This window comes from Cuculus canorus, chromosome Z, assembly GCF_017976375.1.
Source record: "Cuculus canorus isolate bCucCan1 chromosome Z, bCucCan1.pri, whole genome shotgun sequence".
Classification (NCBI taxonomy): domain Eukaryota; kingdom Metazoa; phylum Chordata; class Aves; order Cuculiformes; family Cuculidae; genus Cuculus; species Cuculus canorus.
Window position 1 is genome coordinate 47,227,869 of NC_071441.1, and position 17,756 is coordinate 47,245,624.

Sequence of the window (17,756 nt, forward strand, 5' to 3'; positions counted from 1 at the left end):
ATGCATAACTAGTTCCAGTTCTTCCACTCTTTGTGTGATGTGGCTGAAAAAAATACTTGCGTAACATCTCCATATCGGCTACTGCAATTAAAATTTGGTTAAGATTAATAATGGTTTTAATTGTACTTCAGGAGAGACTGCAAAATGGCTCTTATCCAGCTGGGCTCTGTGGAAGAAGCAGTTCATGCTCTCATTGAGCTTCACAATCATGACCTTGGAGAAAACCATCACCTCCGAGTTTCCTTCTCAAAATCTACAATCTGACACGTGTGAGCTTTCAAGACTGCATCACAATTTTAGTAAAATCTTCAAATAGAGACTGAAATAGCTGTGACCAGCTCTGTCTCGTAAAAGAAAAAGCTCATTCGTACACAAAGTTAAGTGATGATTGTTTCTGATTTTAGCTGCCAGTTTGTGATCAAAGTTTAATATTCACCCATAGAAAGATTCTTCTGTGGAGTAGCTTTGGCAACAATATTTATCATCAAATTTCCTACCTTACAATTATATTTTGAGAACATGCTTTTATTTTTTGTTTGAAAGCAGCCTTACAAAACATTTTAGAGTGCTTTTCCAATGTACCAAACAGAGTGTTTCTAACAAAATGATAAATCTGCTTTACACAGATAGAACACTAATTTGAATGTGAAGTAGTGCTTGGGTTTCTTGAAGAAAAGCAAACTGGCTGCAAGTGTCCTCTAAATAGTGTTTGTGTTACCAGAGTGTGTGTTCATACTTTGGCAAATTTTACAAATTTTTAAAAAGCAAAAAGTCTGTGCTGTTCATATGGGTTAAATTATTAGAGAAAAGGCAGTGCCTTCTCTCTGTGGAGTAAAATATATTTGACAAGTTTCTTCAAAATGTGGTATCAGAGAGAGCTTGACTTAACCATAGAGTGGAAGTTTGATGTCTTATTTTTACTATGAAATGAAGTGTAACAGGACTTTGGGGAAAATAAGACAAGAAAATAGTCCTGATTTCAAAGAATTTTTTACATTTCTTTAAAGAATAAAATGTTTACAATCTTATGGAAAATATTCAGGTCTATGATACTTTGACAAATTTTTAAGAAGTTATTTTTGTTAAGGTCATCTTTGGGGGAAGAAACATTAAACCTCAAGAGTTTTTTGTACCACTATGATGTCTAATACTTAAATTACTGTGTATTTACTTAATTTCTTATTATGTGCCTTACTATGTGCTTATGATACAATAGCTTAGATTTATATCTGAAGTATCTTGAGAAACATGTTGTTGGCTTTGTGAAAATTCTCTTTGTAATCTTTTTGGAAATGTTTTCCTTGATACTTCAATTTTTTTTTATGTACTTTTCTGAATTCTAGTCTCTTGTGCTTTGGTACAGAGATTGGATAGAGGTGGGAAAGAGGTTTAATTCATTGCACAATCATATGGGGATCCTTTGAATTTACCTGTTTGCAGTGGTCTGAAAACTGGCTGAAAAAAATTTCACACTTGGAAGAATGCACTAAAAAAATCTATATAGAAAGACCAAATAGCAATTCACTCCAGTTTCTGGACTCCATTTAACTTTTTGAGACCATTGGCTGTATCAGAATGTTCTCTTTTGTTTGTTTTTGTTTTTTATTTCTCTCAGTATTAATCTTCAATTAATAAAGAGTTAGCGTTCTTTCCTTTGTAATTGTGAATAAATGTCCAGTACTGAATGACCATTTCTCTTTGGAGGGTGAACTGAGTTGCTGTTACCCTTGTGTTGCAAGTACGTATGAACTTCAGTGATTTCTGATTGTATTTTAGAAAGTTAAATTTAATTTTAAAAGACTTTCTAGCTTTTACTTAACCACCTTTTAAGGAACTATTCCTCTCAAACATAGCATTTCTTTCTTTCTAACTACTGCAGTATTTTCTTCTACTGTAATGTTTTGCCACTCATTCATTCTGTTTTCTCATTAATTTCTATGAATTGCATGACCTTTTTTCTATCTTTCTAGACTAAAGGGCATGTTTCTACCATGATATGAATATTCTGGAGTAAGCTTTTTCAAATTTTCTATCTGAATTATTTCTGCAAAATCAGTGAGGTTATTGCCTTATTTTAATGTATGTAAAGTAATCAGAGATGCAGCAGCCAATCATAGTAAAGATGGTGCCAGACCTCTATACTGCAGCAATAGTGTGCTATTTGACAGTAGATGCAGTGCCGACTGAGTACATATGTAGCTACTACAAGTGCTGTAGTACATAAATAAATATTCAGAATGTGGTATTTACTGGAAAGCGAAGTTGGCTTAGGGATAATTTACAATGTTGTCATTGGGATTAGAGATAGCCATTCTGTTTCTCCCTTTCTGAAATAGCTAGTTTGGTGAAGTTTGAAACCAAATTGTTTCTTTTTTTAGTATTTAATAAGTAGTTGTGTGGTACCAGAACACCCCATTAAGAAGTTACACATTTATGATTTTCACAAAAAAATCATACATGCAGTTGTAAGCAGGCTTGTTAATTTGCAAAGGCCCTTTTTCACTGAGATACTTAATTCTAATTCATATCTATGTTTTAGCTTGTTAGTGGTCACATTGATATCAGTTAAAGAGAATCTTGCTGGACTGGGAATGCTCGTCGTCTACTGCACATAATTTTGTTTGATAATATTAGGCCATTAGCCATAAAATGTGCTTTGTCACTTCTTTAAGCATTACATCTACAGCGGAGCAGCATCATATTAGATCTGAATGTAACTCGAAAGCAAGAAAAAAGGAATCTTAAATTTGAGAGCTAATGTTGGCACATATAATATCATGAATAGTATTTGTCTACTGCCTGCATAATGTGTTACATGTGTATACAAGCTTGTGAATCCACATGCATTTTAATTTATTGACTCAGATAGCAGAAAATGGGAAAGCTTAGTCAGACATAAAGAGATGTGGGCCTCTGACATTCTGTCAAAAAGAGGAAGAAATAATTTATCAGCTTTAATTTAATGTTAGAGTATAGCTAATGTCAGCTCTGGGCTGTTTGTAGAAGCCTATGGTATAAGTTAGCAGAGATTTATGTTTTTTTAATTTAAGAAACCTCTAGGTGGTAGACATTTATGACAATTGCTTTTTGGTTTTGTGATACATTTATCATATATCATTTTAATTCTCGTTTGTTGTTCTGTTTCTGTAGTTGAATTGTTCTTGTCAACTTCTAGATTTGTATTAAATATTAAAGATGCTGCCTCTTGCAGAGGTATACTTTTACAAGAAGTGCAGGCAAACTTCAATATATATGTATTTATGTCAAGTCCACAAGTCAGCTCCAGGTTACCTCCAGCTCCAATTTTTGGTGGATGAACACTTGATTCAAAATGTAGTAAGGCCTTTTTAACAAGCCAGGAGCAGCTTAGTGCCTTTTCAAATAATCTGTAATTTTGTTGCATAATGGTTAAACTTTTGCTTCTTTGAATTTGTTCAAATGTCTTTGAATATCAGAACAAATTTCTGAAACTTTGATTCATAATTAGACTTGGTTGCCTTGTCTGCTGGTCCTGTCAGTTGCACTTTTTTTGTGCATTGATAGAGGTCCCTTTTATGCCTAATATATTCCATACATCTAAGGAGATTTGCCTATATTTGACATTCTCTGATTACTGGTGAGAAACCTATGTTTGTATGCCAAGAAAAGCATTTGCCTTTGTTGATGAAACTGCCGATGTGATCAAATATCTTGCCCTCCTCTGATTTTTGTTAGTAGGAATGTGGCAAGTTATTTTTTTTATAAGGGATGTCAACCTATTACTTGTCATTGTATACTGTTAGCTGTTTTTCAAATGAGAGGTAAATTGCTTACAAAAGTATTGTTTTACCTTTTCATTTTGCCCTGGTACATTGTTAACTAGAGCAGAACTACCAGACTTTGTCTTCTAACTGTTCAGGGAACAAAATTGGACCCAAATTTATGTGCCTTCAGTAGTTTTACATGTAGGGAGGTTTGTTGCAGTTTTAAGTATAAGAAATATTCTTTCCCTCCTTTGAAAATGTATATTTATATTGTTAAAAATGAATGTTGTCCACTGGCTATAAAAGCACTGAATTACAGTTGTTTCAATAGAGATTTAATTATCCCTCTGCCTTTACCATTACAGTTTCTTTTCTTCCATACTGCAACATGCAGGAATCCAAGCATAACCCACGTATTTCCAACTTTAAGTAGTAATAACGTGTTGTGCCTGGAGCCAGTCCCAGAGAAATGAAGTGCTTATGTATTTGAAGGTCCTTGATAGATGAAGAAAGCCATTACCTTTGTAGGCTAGTGTCATCACTGTAAGCAGTTTTTCAGTTCTTGGAAACTGCAGTATTTATGAGTGGGAAGCTACCATCTATGAACTTAGTCAATTTTAAGCACTTTGCAATTCTTTTTCCAGTATGTTATCTGCGTTCTGCAAAAGTTCACCCTTGAACAGCAGCAGCACAAGACAAAGGTTGCATCAGAACATCACCTCGCTCCCTGACCAAAGACTGACTGTTCTGGTTTTATTGAGACATTTTGTGGAAACCCTGCCTTTTCTGTCAGACTCCTCTCTGAATGAAGATCCAATGCAAAGTGGCCTTTACTTGAAACTACTGTTGGTGCATGAAGCAGTGGAAAATGAGGTCGTAATGTGAACCAAATGGTGTGAGATAAAGCAAGAGGCTAATGGACTACTTTTAGTACTGTATTCGAAACACACAAAGCATGACTAAGAACTGCTGACGTTCCCTTATTTAACGTGATCTGTTCATAAAAGGTTCCTTTCAGTTTATAAAAATGTTCATCTAGAATAAGAAAATGCCATAAATATTTGTAATGTTATGTATTGGGTTTTTTTAAAACAACTTGGCAAAAAGTGTTTTGGGGAACAAATGGGAGTGTAAAATGTTTTTATATAAAAAAACAATTGTCTTGTATATTTTAATAAGCAACAGCTTTCATTTGTAAAGCATCTTGTGGCATTGCAGAGAAAGAATTCCATGTCTGTTGAGATGACTTAAAACTGAAAAGAAGATATAATATTAAAGAAACCTATTTTCTGACTGTGTAGTGCATAGTTAATTTGATTTTGTTTATTGTTGCAATATGTTCTGTTTCTTTTAGATCAGTGTATTTGCTGATTACTTATGTCTATTCCTAACTCTTTTCCTAACTCTGCTTGTAGCATGCTATTTAATAAATGTCAGTACAGCGGTACTCCTAAATTTTGCTGTGTTCTTGTCTATTGCTTTGGGTTTTTTCTTTTCTTATAATTGTGCAGCTAATAATGTCCTGGTTTCTGTTTGGTTTGGTTTGTTTGGTTTTTTTTCTTTAGTGTATGTGGCCATCTAAGCAAAGTTTTTTAATATCAAAAGTATTTTAGGAGGACTAATGCATATTAACAACAGTTGAAGTTCAGCAGCACCTAAACTCTCCCCTGCACAGGGTAGAAATTCTCATTTTCAGTAGGATGAAAATGTATTCTACAACCTTGAACCAATACAGCATCTGAAGACTGCTTAATTCTTTGATACGGGGATTACAGACTTCAAGCCTTGGGAGCCCCGTCAATGAGAAATTTTTTTTTCGTTTTCTCTTTTATCGTGCTGTACCCTTTCCTAGCCTTAGAATTCAAGTTTGTGTCATTTGCTCAAATTTTTTTAAATATGCAAATAGTAGCTGAAAAAGATGGTCTGCTTTCAGCTTTTTGTTTCTTAACTTTCTTGTTGATAGCTTTTCTTTTATACTGTCTGCTTGTCCTTCTGTGTGTTACACAACACTAATTTAGACCCTTTAATTCATGCATTCAAAATTCTGGATTGATGGTAAAGAGACAGTAGTTTAAAGTAAAACATATAAGCATGTGGATAATGTGGGAGGGCAGTGCCTCCTTCTTAGCTAAAATTCTCAGCCACTCCAGTGGATGTAATTGCCTGATGCAAGGCTAAGCCTAGCAGATCTTGAAGAATCTGAAGCCCCATTGATGTACTTAATGACTGCCTGAGTCTCAAGGCATAAGACCAGAGCACTGAACAAACCTAGTGTAAAGTATGCTATTACCAGTCTAGGAATGTAGATGCTTTTGTAGGGAGAAAAATCTAATTTAACTGAGACTGGACTGCAGCTTTCAGCAAAATGCCTGTTGTCAGAAGGCTAGGTGCCTACTCTGCAAACATAACTCTTGATTTTGTCCTCAATCCTAATGTACATCATACGGTGTCTGAAGTTGGAAGGAACCCACAACAACCATAGAGTCCAGCTCCTGTCCCTGCTTAGGACACCCCCAAAATTCACACCCTGTCTGAGGGCATTGTCCAAATGCCTCTTCTTGAAGTGCCCTTCTCATGTATTCAAATGAGATATCTCCTAAGAAAATCTGTGGTTCATTGGGTCAGGTCACAATGATTTTCTTCTGTATTGGTATTTTCACAAGTTTTGGGGCTGCCAGAAATATTTGGGCAATATATCAAGAAGTTTTACAATGAAACTTGGGAAAGAAGATATGTCTTCCTGGTGGATGAAAGCACGCTGACTCTTCTCTCGTCTAAAATATTCAATGAGCACTCTGGAAAAAATGTTAGCTTTTCGTGGCCAAAATCTTGCTTTATGGTTTTGGCCATGTCTGCCTGAAGAAGTGTAGTAGTAGAGTGGAATTCCTACCTGTCATCTTCTCCCTTCCTCCTTAATAAAAATTGAATCCCATCTCAAATTCTTGTCTGCAGTTGTTGTACCCCTCTAATTTAATCACAAGTAATTGTTTGTCCCTAGGTAGTTAACGTAAGTGTCCATCTTGCAAAATGAAAAATCAGTTTTAAATAGCATGGTTCTAAAATTCTTTACCAGAATTTGTTCTGTTACTTGTAAGCTGAAACAGAAAGGGCAGTAACTAGTGCATCTGCAAACAGATAAGATCTCATACAGTTTGGATCAGTCCTAAAAGAGCACTCTGAGGCCCCAGAGCTCACGGATTTCCAGAGCTGGAAACAAAATAATGTATGTTTTCAAAATAAAATCCTCTTTTTCATTTTCTTAAATGCACTCTGATGTTTAGTTTTGAATTCTCCAGAGTACACGGACATCTAAACAAAAGATATGAAAGTGGATGTCATGTTTTAGAATACGTAGGTGAAAGGAAGCAGGAGAGGGAGAGGGGAAAAGAGACCTCAGAGAAGTGAATCCTCTCAGAGACTGTTTCCAGACAAACACCTTTGCTGTTGACCATAAGGTTGGCTCAGAGGCTGCAAAAAACAAGATCAATTGTCCATTGACAATGAGGACAAATATCTTGAGGGTAGCATAGGGTGGCAACAGGAGTTCCCTGACTCTAATAGAGCACTTAGAAGGAGAGTAATACTTGTCTCAAGTTAGTGATCATTCCTACTCATTAAGACATGCTGCTTCATCTAAGTCCATTTATCAGGGTAGCAATTTTATGTCCCATTTTTTATTACCACTCTTCTTCAAGTATAGCTACTTGATATCCATCTAAGACAATCTTAGCTTTTAATGCCAGCATTGCAAATTACTTTGTTGAAAAGAAAGGTGTGTCCTACCTGCATTAAATGTACCATGTAAATAGTCCTTCAGTTGTGCTTTAACTGATACTCATTGCATGCATATTACCTTGTATGATGAAAGGTCTGTGGTGGTTTTTACTGAGAGTTTTGTGTTTATGTTATTTTTTTTTCCTCCAGAGCACATTTCTGTCTGAAAAAACATTTTTTTTTCCATGCTTGGAAACTTTTTTTTTCTAAAAAGAGGACTGACTGCATGATATTGCATAATACCGCAGGCTCACTGCTCTGTTTGGATATATTTTCTACTTCTACCTTGCTCTGGTGGTACCTAGCACACACCTAGGTAATATATTTGCTCCATAAGTAAGTATCAATGCCAATAAAAATAAAAATGAAGAGTTTTAAAAAAATATAATCTTAGCACAAAAAAATGACACTTCAGGCTATCCCAAAAGCTAAAGAAATTTGGATAACTCTTCTGTTCAGTACTATGAATCCTGTTAATTATATGGGAAGAAATGTTTGTAGCTCCATAAACTATGTTAGTCACTGCAATGTGGGTGGGTGTTTGAAAGGAGGGTTTTGTCTTCTGTTCTTATTAAAAACTTGCAGTTAAGAATTAACAAAGTTGAAACTGTCAGGTTTAGTTCTTACCAAAGAATATGGCAATGTCACTGGCTGATTTCTTAGCATTTCTAATCCGTTCTTTCCTTCCTTTGCCTCTTATTTCCAGTTCTGTCCCATGGCCAAAATCCCCTAGAGCAGTATGTGTTATAATAGCAGCAATACAGTGCATTCAGCAAAATGTCATTTCTGTATATGCAGAATTTGACTCATCTGCTCAACAGATTTGGAAATATCTTGTGAATTGTGTAACGAAGGTTCCTCATTTTACAAAGCTATAGAAGCAGGTTTTTTATGTAAAAGCACAGTAAATTTCTGAAAAGGATTTGCTACCGAAGTACTCTCTTCTACTGTGCCTGTTAACTGAAGGTTGTTTCTATGCCATCCTTCATACATGAAGTTTGGTTGTGTTACCTGCTCTTTTCCTTTTTGTGCATACGTTCTCAGTGTGACTGAATGGCTTCAAATTCTCTCTTGCTGAGGCTTTAATTATCTTGTCAAAAGCATTCCCCACATGTGTTTCAACAAGCTTACTGTCTTTCTCAGAGTCTTTATTGGTCTATCAGATACTGAACTGGTCAAAGATTTTGATAGGAGACGGATCCTAATTGTTGTGTGCCTTCTGTTTCAGCAGTAAACAATGTATTATGCTGTTTGAGTTCTTGGGTTTAAGTGTCTCCCAAGGTAAGATCCTTTAATGATAATTCATTCACAGGGGTATAAAAGTCAATACACAACTCCAAGCTTCTTGATGCTAAGGCTTCTTATGCCATAAATATCTTTTTCTCTCTTTCTGCTCCGGGTTGGCACTGTTGGTTACAGCCTGCCTGTCACAAGATGGCCTGGGCTAATTTCATCCTCAGGACATGCTATAGATGCTTGCAAGATTTTCAAAGAACTTCCTGGACTCTTCATGGAGCCCTTTATTCAGCACTCTCTGCAGGACTATGACTGCTGCTTGTGTAAATTGTTTGTTTGTGGAAGGTGTTCAATTACTGTGTATCTTTAGCTGTTATTCAATCTACTTATTCTGTGGGACTTAGATTCTCCCAACTTTATATTGTGAGAAGATTACACTTTTTAATTAGTTTTTATTTTGATGCATCAGATTTTAATCAATGCCCCTGAAAACTATTTTCACAGTCATTATTGCTACTTATTAGCAGGAAAATAGAAAAGGAAGAAATTACTTCTGAAGTATCTGTCACAACCATAAGATGTTAGCAACAACATCCTGTCTTGCCTGGGATATCTCAGCCACTTACTGTCTCATGTAATCTAACAGGAAAATTGCTGATAACTTTGCAGATCAATTGCATAGAAACAATGCCTTTCAAAGCCTAGGATCCAATCTAAACAACTACACTGCTAAGCTTAAATATATCTGTCTACTCACTTACTCTCCTGATGATGAGACTGTGCATTTAGGCTAGCTTTAAAACAACCTTTGTGTTTTAAAGACTGGAAGGAAATGTAAAATCACTTGCCTGGATCTTAATGCTATGTTAATGCAAAGTGTTATATTATTAAGCAGATGTAAATTGGGATATTTGATTTATATAGCTCTATAATGTCACAGGTGAAATAGTTTTACTTCAAGTTGGTATGAAATAAAAAGTTCTGTAATTGTTATTAGACAGTGAAATGATGTAGTACATAGCAAGAGAAAAACAGTCAGGCTAGTGCAGGACTAAATAGGCAATCTTCGTTTAGTTCCCAGAGACTTACATTACTTAAACTTCAAGTTATTCTGGTGTATAGAAAGTTCTTCAAGAAGGCAAAAGAGGGGTACGTGTGGAAGTAGTTCATTAACTACTCCTTAGAGAGGCCTAGTAGCCATAAGTTATTGACATCAAGGTTTGTTGGGGTAGGGAGAGAGCATTTTATCTGTTTGTTGGTTTTCTCTACATTTTTCTAGGTAAAGGTTGTGGTTTTGCATGGCCTTTTTTTTTTTCCTACGGATTTAAAGATTACAACTGACAGTGTATTGTGAGACAGACTTTGATTTCTTGCTTAGATAAATCTGTGGATATTTAGTGGATTTAGACAAGTTTCATTTGTCTCAAGTTTCCCTCTTCGTAACACTATCACAAAAGTTTTGAGAAAAATATTGTGCATGACCAAAACCAATTCCAATGCTTCTTCTGCAACTCTAAAATATATTTTAATTACAAGGCCAGAAAAGTAGTCTAGAAAAAGCAGTTGCTGAGAAATCATATGCATCCTCACAGCCTTGTCCAGGTTAATTTTGGGGGAGTATTCTAGAATGCAAGTTGGCCACGCATTCCTCAGGAAGATCATAGATTCATAGAATCTCCAGGTTGGAAAAGACCTCTGAAATCATTGAGTCCAACCATTCCTGTCTGCCACTAAACCATATCCTTAAGTACCTGGTCTACCTGCCTTTTAAACCCCTCCAGGGATGGTGACTCCACCACCTCCCTGGGCAGCCTCTGCCAGTACCCAGTGACCCTTTCGGTGAAAATTTTTTTCCTAATGGCCAATCTGAACCTCCCTTGGTGCAGCTTGAGGCTATTCCCCCTTGTCCTATCACCTGTCACTTGGGAGAAGAGACCAACAACCACCTATCTACAACCCCCTTTCAGGTAGTTGTAAACAGTGTCTCAGGTCTCCCTTCAGTCTTGGTTTTGTCATTTAGCTGCTGTATCTTTGTGGTGCAATAACAAATGTTCAGTACTAGACAGAATTCAGTCTTCAATTACTGTGGCAAATGGTCTCTTATTGCAAATCAGTTTCTGGAGAGTGGCATCACTGATAGTTTTGAGGAGTCTTGTGGGAATATTGTAAACTATTTTAAGATGAACAGGGCTGTCAGCTTTGCAACTAATATAAAACTAATACAAAAAAAAAAAAAAAGATGAGGTGGTCTTTTATTTCCCAAGTAATGTCAATCTTATGTCTTTACTACAACATATGAATGTCATTACCTGTTGTGACAACATACAAACGTCATTACCCAGGGTCTCCTTCACTTCTGATTGCCAAAATGCAGAAATAGTAGAGTTATACCTCACTGAATTTTGAAAGACCAAAGAGCAGAGCTCATGCTGGTTTTGTAACCAAACAAAAGTGCTTGCTCTTCATATGCCAAAACCAAATGCATAATGTTATGAACCAGAAATCCAACTCATCCTCCTGGCTTTTTGTTCCTGGAGTCTAAAAATACAGTAACTTGAGGTGCTTTCTAATTTAAATAACAGTTTCTTTAGACTGGATAAACAGCACGTGAAAGCTGATTTCCTTACAAAGCAACTTAGAGAGTGGAGGTCAAGGTATTTACTATGAAAGGTTTGTTTATTAGATTCTTCCCTTCTTTCCCACAACAAAATGTTGATGTAATATGAAATTACCAGGTGACAAAATGCAGTTGGTCTGTAGGGAAACAAGTCGTGGGAAAAGAATCTCCAGCTGCCTGAACAGCTTGAGAAGAACTATTTGGTTTATAGTCTCTAGCCAATATATGTATTTTCCCTTCTCATAGGATGTGTGTATGGAATTTCTCTTTTTCATAGTCTGACAAATTACCGTATTTCCCATCTAATAATTACAGCACATCTAGACTAACTTGCCCAAAAATGTTACAAGGCTAACAGTGAGAGAAGGGTAATACAATCAGTGAGATTTGGTTTTCTTCCTTTATCTGTCAAAGAAACCAACAATAATTGTTGTCTTAGCTATAAGTTGTTATTAAGTTTTGTGCAGCTGCAGTGGGCAGGCCAGTATCTCTGTGGATGAGCTTGGGGAGCCTGGCAGAGAACAAAGCATTACGTGTGTTGCACAGTTCTTTCTCTTCTGATATTCACAGGTATTCTAGGATCAGAAGGGAAAATATGTATGTTCATCTAGTTGGAGTTCATAAAATCACAATATTACATGCGTATTTTTTGTTTATAATATATTAAGGGTGCTATCTTTCCTTTCCTTTCCTCCTTTCCTTTCCTCTCCTTTCCTTTCCTTTCCTTTCCTTTCCTTTCCTTTCCTTTCCTTTCCTTTCCTTTCCTTTCCTTTCCTTTCCTTTCCTTTCCTTTCCTTTCCTTTCCTTTCCTTTCCTTTCCTTTCCTTTCCTTTCCTTTCCTTTCCTTTCCTTTCCTTTCCTTTCCTTTCCTTTCCTTTCCTTTCCTTTCCTTTCCTTTCCTTTCCTTTCCTTTCCTTTCCTTTCCTTTCCCTTTGTGACTCTCTGTCTCTCTCAACTGTTGCCTTCAGTCAGCATAGCTGACTCCAAATAATGACACAGCTTGTATACAACACCACAACAAAATCAGAAGCAATGACTAGCCAGCAGCCTTCCAAGATCCAGCAACATTAGTATGCTGCCCCATAAACTGATTGATAGTAAGTCCTTGTGATTTAAAAAAACTGGAGCAGATATTAGTGACGTCAAACCTTCTACCAGAGAAGTTTACATTGCATCATCTCAGACCTAATTTTATGGTGTTTTGCCTCAATACATCTATGTAGGAATATTATCCCAGTTTCACAACTATGTGGGAGGGAGAAGCCAAGAGAGGTAGAAAGGGGTTATCTTATCAAAAGTCACAGTGACTTTGTGGCAAAGCTCAGTTTGTGCTCCAACTCCTATGCTAAAACCCACAGATAGCAGCTCTTTTGCTCTGTAAAGCTGTTTTTCTGATTAGCAGTAACTGTCAGCAGGCTTTATCAGCCCCCATGCTCTTGCTATGAGATGTATATGGCATGCTTTGATGCCTTTTTCATCTGAGGCCTATCCTCCAAGGAAATTGTATAGAAGCATTCAATATTCAAGGTTCAAATTCAGGTATATCTCTAATTCTTTTACAGAAATGCCATTTATTTTTTTCATCTTGACTGCATTAGTAAGGGGTTCAGGCAGTGGCATAGGAGCACCTGAGAGTACAGATAGAAATGCTGCAAATGACTTGAGTAGTAATATTTCCTTTGTAGCAAAATTAATTACAAGAGAATAGTTTTCTTCTGTGCAATATTTACGGAAGCATTTTCATTAGTCTCTGAAGAAGGTCAGCCAATTTTTCAGTTATTCCTGTCTTAACATTTGCTGTTGCTTATTCTGGAAATTAAGTAGATAACCAGAAACCAGTTATTAATCTGATTCATTTTAAATAGACAAGAGAGGCAGGATTCAGATGGAAGGAACTTGCCATCAAGTTTCAGTCACTCTTTTCATTGCCAGCTGGAAAGAAGTGCTTGATAGCAAACTGTTTGAGAGTGCAACTACATTATGAATAGCTGAATGGTCTGTTAACAAGGGTGAATTACATTTATTCAGTCTGACTGAAGATGTTTGCTGTGTTTTTAAAATTCTGTTTGCTGAAAGAGCTATTGGTATCAAATATTTTGTCTCCATATGCCCGAATAAGTAGCATAATCTATGCCAAAGATCCTTACAAAAATAATGTGATTTAGATGACACAGTGACATTCACTGTCTGCAAAGGATAACAAAACAAATACAGATGGCTGAGGAGATGTTTAGTTCTGCTTGCCTTTCTGATTTTCAATTACTTCCATTTAGACAGCTGCAAGGAAAAACTGCACAGGAAACTTCCTAGTGTCACTGGTTGAATTAAATTACTTTGAACATCACAACCGTTTTGTTATCAGAAAGAAGAGAAATGGAAGCAAATAGTGGTACAGATCCCTTTTGGGTAGTGACATTTAATGCTGTTGGGGACAAAGGAAACATTGTAATTACAAACTAGGTCATTTAAGTTTGATAGTGAAAAGACTAAAAGCCTTATCCTATCCAGAACAGAAAATGTATGTGAATATTATCCTGTATTTTCATTAGACATATTTTTGGATTAAAGATATACTTGCCTACTCTGTAAGGATCAGCGTGTTGAGACACTGATCTGTCTAACCCTCCTGAACCTGTAATCGTCTTTCTAAATAAATTTGGTCAGAACTTGGGCGCGTGACCTCAGAGCAGAAGTAATCTGTGACTCGTTTTAGCAGCTGATTCAAACCTTAGTCTAGACCATGAAGGCCGTTGGGAGCCTGTTGTAAGCTGAACAAACAATTAATGGTTTAACTAAAAGTTAGGTTGAACCTTAGATTACTATTTTCAAATCACAAAGACAGTGAAGTATTGGAACAGACTGCTTGGGAATCCTGTGAATTCTACATCACTGTCACTACAAAGAGCAGGTTAGACAAGTACATCAGGAATTAATTATGTAGACTTGATGTTGTCATAGAGCAGAAAAACAGTATAGATGACCTCTCAACATCATTTTGATACTTAATTCAGATGATTATGCTACGAATTCAGATATACATGCAACGTGTGTGTAATTTAATGTATCCTTTATGTATAATGTAATTATTTGACACCAAAGTATGTCTTTAAGAGCAACTAATTTGCTGTTTGAGACATTCTAGTCTGGGCTGAAACAAGGAGGTTTGTTCCAGTCTAGGTCCTGTATTTTCTTCAACTTATACACCTCCTTGTTACTTTCTTTAAAGAATGTTTATATTACATTTTTTTAACTTGTTCTCTTTATAAAAATAATGTTATACTCAAATTTCTTCAGGCTTGCTACCAAAAGCATTTTCCTGTTAGCTGTGTGGAGTGTTTATAACTGCAAATAATGGCTCCCACTACTTTTAATGAAAGGAACAGTAGAAATTGCAGTGATTAGTAGGCTTGCAACTCGGTGGGCTGCTGAAAAAAAAAGTAATTTCCAAAAAAACTTTTAATATGTTGTGCAGAACAATTCCTCTCTGAAACATTTTTTTTTTTTTGAATGATAAACTACTTGTCACCATACAGAATCCAGGCTTCAAATTTCAGTAATTTAAGATGGAAATATGCAGTACTGAAATCTGCAGGGTGCCAGTCCAAAAGCAGGGCTGCCTGTGATGTAACTGCTGGCCACTGCTGGAGGACTGGGTCATTTTGTGTCCTGGTAGAGCTAAATAAAGGTAACAGAAGCTGATTAAAAATGTATACATGGTTAAGGAGGCCGAACAGTAACTCAAAACCACTGTAACAGGCCAACTTGCATAAATAAAAGTGTATCAATAAAGCTGAATGATATTTTTATGAAACTGGATCTTGATTTCATTGAAAACAGACACAGATTGTTTGGTCTTTGTTATTGTAGCACAGCAAACAGTAGTAAATTATCAGGTTATGTCACTTACATGGAGGATTTGACTGTGTTAGCATTTAAGGGCAATGACATAAAGCCAATATAGCATATGAGCAAAACCTCTTCAGAAAGCTCATTAGAGCACATCCAAGATGCCTAAATCTACCTTTGTGTCAGGCTTCCCCCTTTCATCCCCTTAGCACTCCTCTATCATAGTTCCGATAACTGGGCAAATGCATTTGTAGAAAAATACAAGTTTATGCAGCTTTCTAAAATTCAGGCTCATAGACCTAAAAGAAGACCATGAGTTTAAGTAGGGTTACCACTCTTCTACAGCAAAAAAGCTCTTCAGATGATGCATCCGGTACGGATTAAAACCAAACTTTTGGGATTCACCTGTACTGTTGCAAAGGTCTACAAAGAGAAAATGTTGCCGGTGATGTACAGTTACACAATATTCATAGAGTTGTAGAACTGATGTGCCAACTTCAGGCAAGCTTAGAGACAGGTCCCTCTAGCAAGTAATGGAACATAGACCCCTTTCAGACGCCGGGCTGTAGCATTGCCCCAGTGTGCCTGAGGACCTGCAGGTGGCCACTTTTCCTCAACAACATCAACAAGGAGGTGCCACTTGGTCCCAACAACATCAGCTCAAAGCTGCTACTCAAACCCAACAACAACCCAGAGGTGTGGATCAGACCCAGCATAGACCCAGAAGTGTTACCTGCTCCCAACAACATCAACCCAAAGGTGCGACCTGTTCCCAGCATCAATCCAGACACACTGCCCAAACCCACATCAAAACAGAGGTGCTGCACAGACCAAACAGACATCAAAACGGAGGTGCCACCCAGTCCCAACAACCTCAACCCGGACGTGCTGCTCAGACTCAACCTCAAAACAGAGGTGCCACCTGATCCCAATAACACCAATCCAGAGGTGCAGATCAGACCTAGCATCAACCCAGAGGTGCCACCTGTTCCCAGCATCAACTCAGAGGTGCTTCTCAGGCTCAACATCAAACCAGCAGTGCTGCTCAGACCAAAGATCAAACCAGAGGTGCTGCTCAGACTCAACACCAACCCAGAGGTTCTGCTCAGTCCCAACGTCAAGCTGGAGGTGCCTCTTGGCCCCGCTTGCCCCTGGGGCAGGAGGACCCCGCTGTGGGCAGGCACGGAGCAGCACAGCTGCCCCCTAGGAACAGGTGTTACTTCCCCACTCGCACTGCCCCTTTCCCAGGGATCACAAATAACCCTTCGCCCCGTCCCTCTCCCCCCCGGGCGCTACAAGGGCGCAGCAGCCCTTATCAGCACTGCCACTCGCCCGGCCGGGCAGAGGCGGTGTCCCGGGGCAGGAAAAGGCTTGTGCCTGGGAACGGAGCTGGGGGGAAGGAAGAAAAGAGAGGTTTTTGCGGGCTCGGGCTGTTCGTCCCGGGGAGGAAAGGGGCCTTGCTGCGGGGCCCCGGGCGGCGGCGATAAGGGCTGCGCTGGCGGGGCGGGCGCGGGGCTCCGTCCCGGGGAGGATGCGGAGGCGGCGGCGGGGACATGGGCAGCCCGGGCGTCGGCCGGGGGCTGGGGACGCTGCTGCTGGGGCTGCTGGGGCTGCTGGGGCTGCTCCCGAGAGCGGGGAGCCGGGGTAAGTGCGGAGTCTGCCCCGCCGCCACCCCGCGGGCAGCGCGGGCAGAGCGCCTCGGGGCTGGTGGGGCCGAGCAGCGGCTCAGGGGTGCTGTCATAGGGACCTGGGGGCACCCCTGGAGTGGGCACTGGGGCCGGGGGCACCTCCGGGATGGTGGGGCTGAGCAGCACCTCCGGGGTGGTGTCATAGGGACCTGGGGGCACCTCCAGGTTGGGTATTGGGACCTAGGGGCACCTCTGGGTTGATGGTGGGGCTGAGCAGCACCTCTGGGACGGTTATTAGGACCCGGGGCACCTCTGCTGGTGGTGGGGCTGAGCAGCACCTCTGAGATGGTTACTGGGACCTGGGGGCACCTCTGGGCTGATGTTGGCTCTGAGCAGCACTTCTGGGTTGATGTTGGGAGCAGGTGGCACCTCTGTGTTGAAGTTATTTGGACTAGGTGGCACCTCTGGGTTGGTGTGGGGTCTGAGCAGCACCTCTGGGCTGATGTTATTTGGACCAGGTGACACCTCTGGGTTGATGTCGTTGTGACTAGGTGACACCTCTGGGATGATGTTGGGTTTGAGCAGCACCTCTGTGTTGATGCTGGGAGCAGATGGCGCCTCTGTGTTGATGTCATTGGGAGTAGGTGGCACCACTGGGTTGGTGTTGGGTCTGATGCGCACCTCTGGTTTGATATTATGTGGATAAGGTGCCACCTCTATGTTGATATTTTTGGGACCCAGGCTGTGAGAGGACTGGGTGCCACAGGAAGAAACGCTGCATTGCTGGGGAGAAGTGAGTGCCAGAGTTCCATCTGTGGTAGTAAAGGAGGAAAGAAAACTGGTTTTTATCTCTCAGAGCAGCAATCTGAGGGGAACACTGCCAAGTCTTATCAGAAGATCAAGACATCACGA

At 39.0% G+C, this 17,756-nt stretch overlaps 2 protein-coding genes across 10 annotated transcripts in view; both read left to right on the forward strand.

The window, feature by feature from the left end:
- PTBP3 (polypyrimidine tract binding protein 3) overlaps positions 1–6,652 on the forward strand; it is a 63,730-nt gene extending 57,078 nt beyond the window's left edge. For 8 of the 9 annotated variants that reach the window (XM_054054258.1, XM_054054260.1, XM_054054257.1 and 5 more), the window contains one exon: positions 132–6,640. In XM_054054258.1, the coding sequence (XP_053910233.1) occupies positions 132–264 (133 nt within the window). In that variant the 3' untranslated portion in view covers positions 265–6,640. Of the gene's footprint in view, positions 1–131 lie in introns of all 9 variants that reach the window. The other variant, XR_008447790.1, reaches the window with a different exon arrangement.
- A 9,994-nt stretch (positions 6,653–16,646) lies between these two features.
- SUSD1 (sushi domain containing 1) overlaps positions 16,647–17,756 on the forward strand; it is a 49,022-nt gene continuing 47,912 nt past the window's right edge. The window contains 1 exon segment of the mRNA XM_054054978.1: positions 16,647–16,860. Coding sequence (XP_053910953.1) covers positions 16,770–16,860 — 91 coding nt within the window. The 5' untranslated portion in view covers positions 16,647–16,769.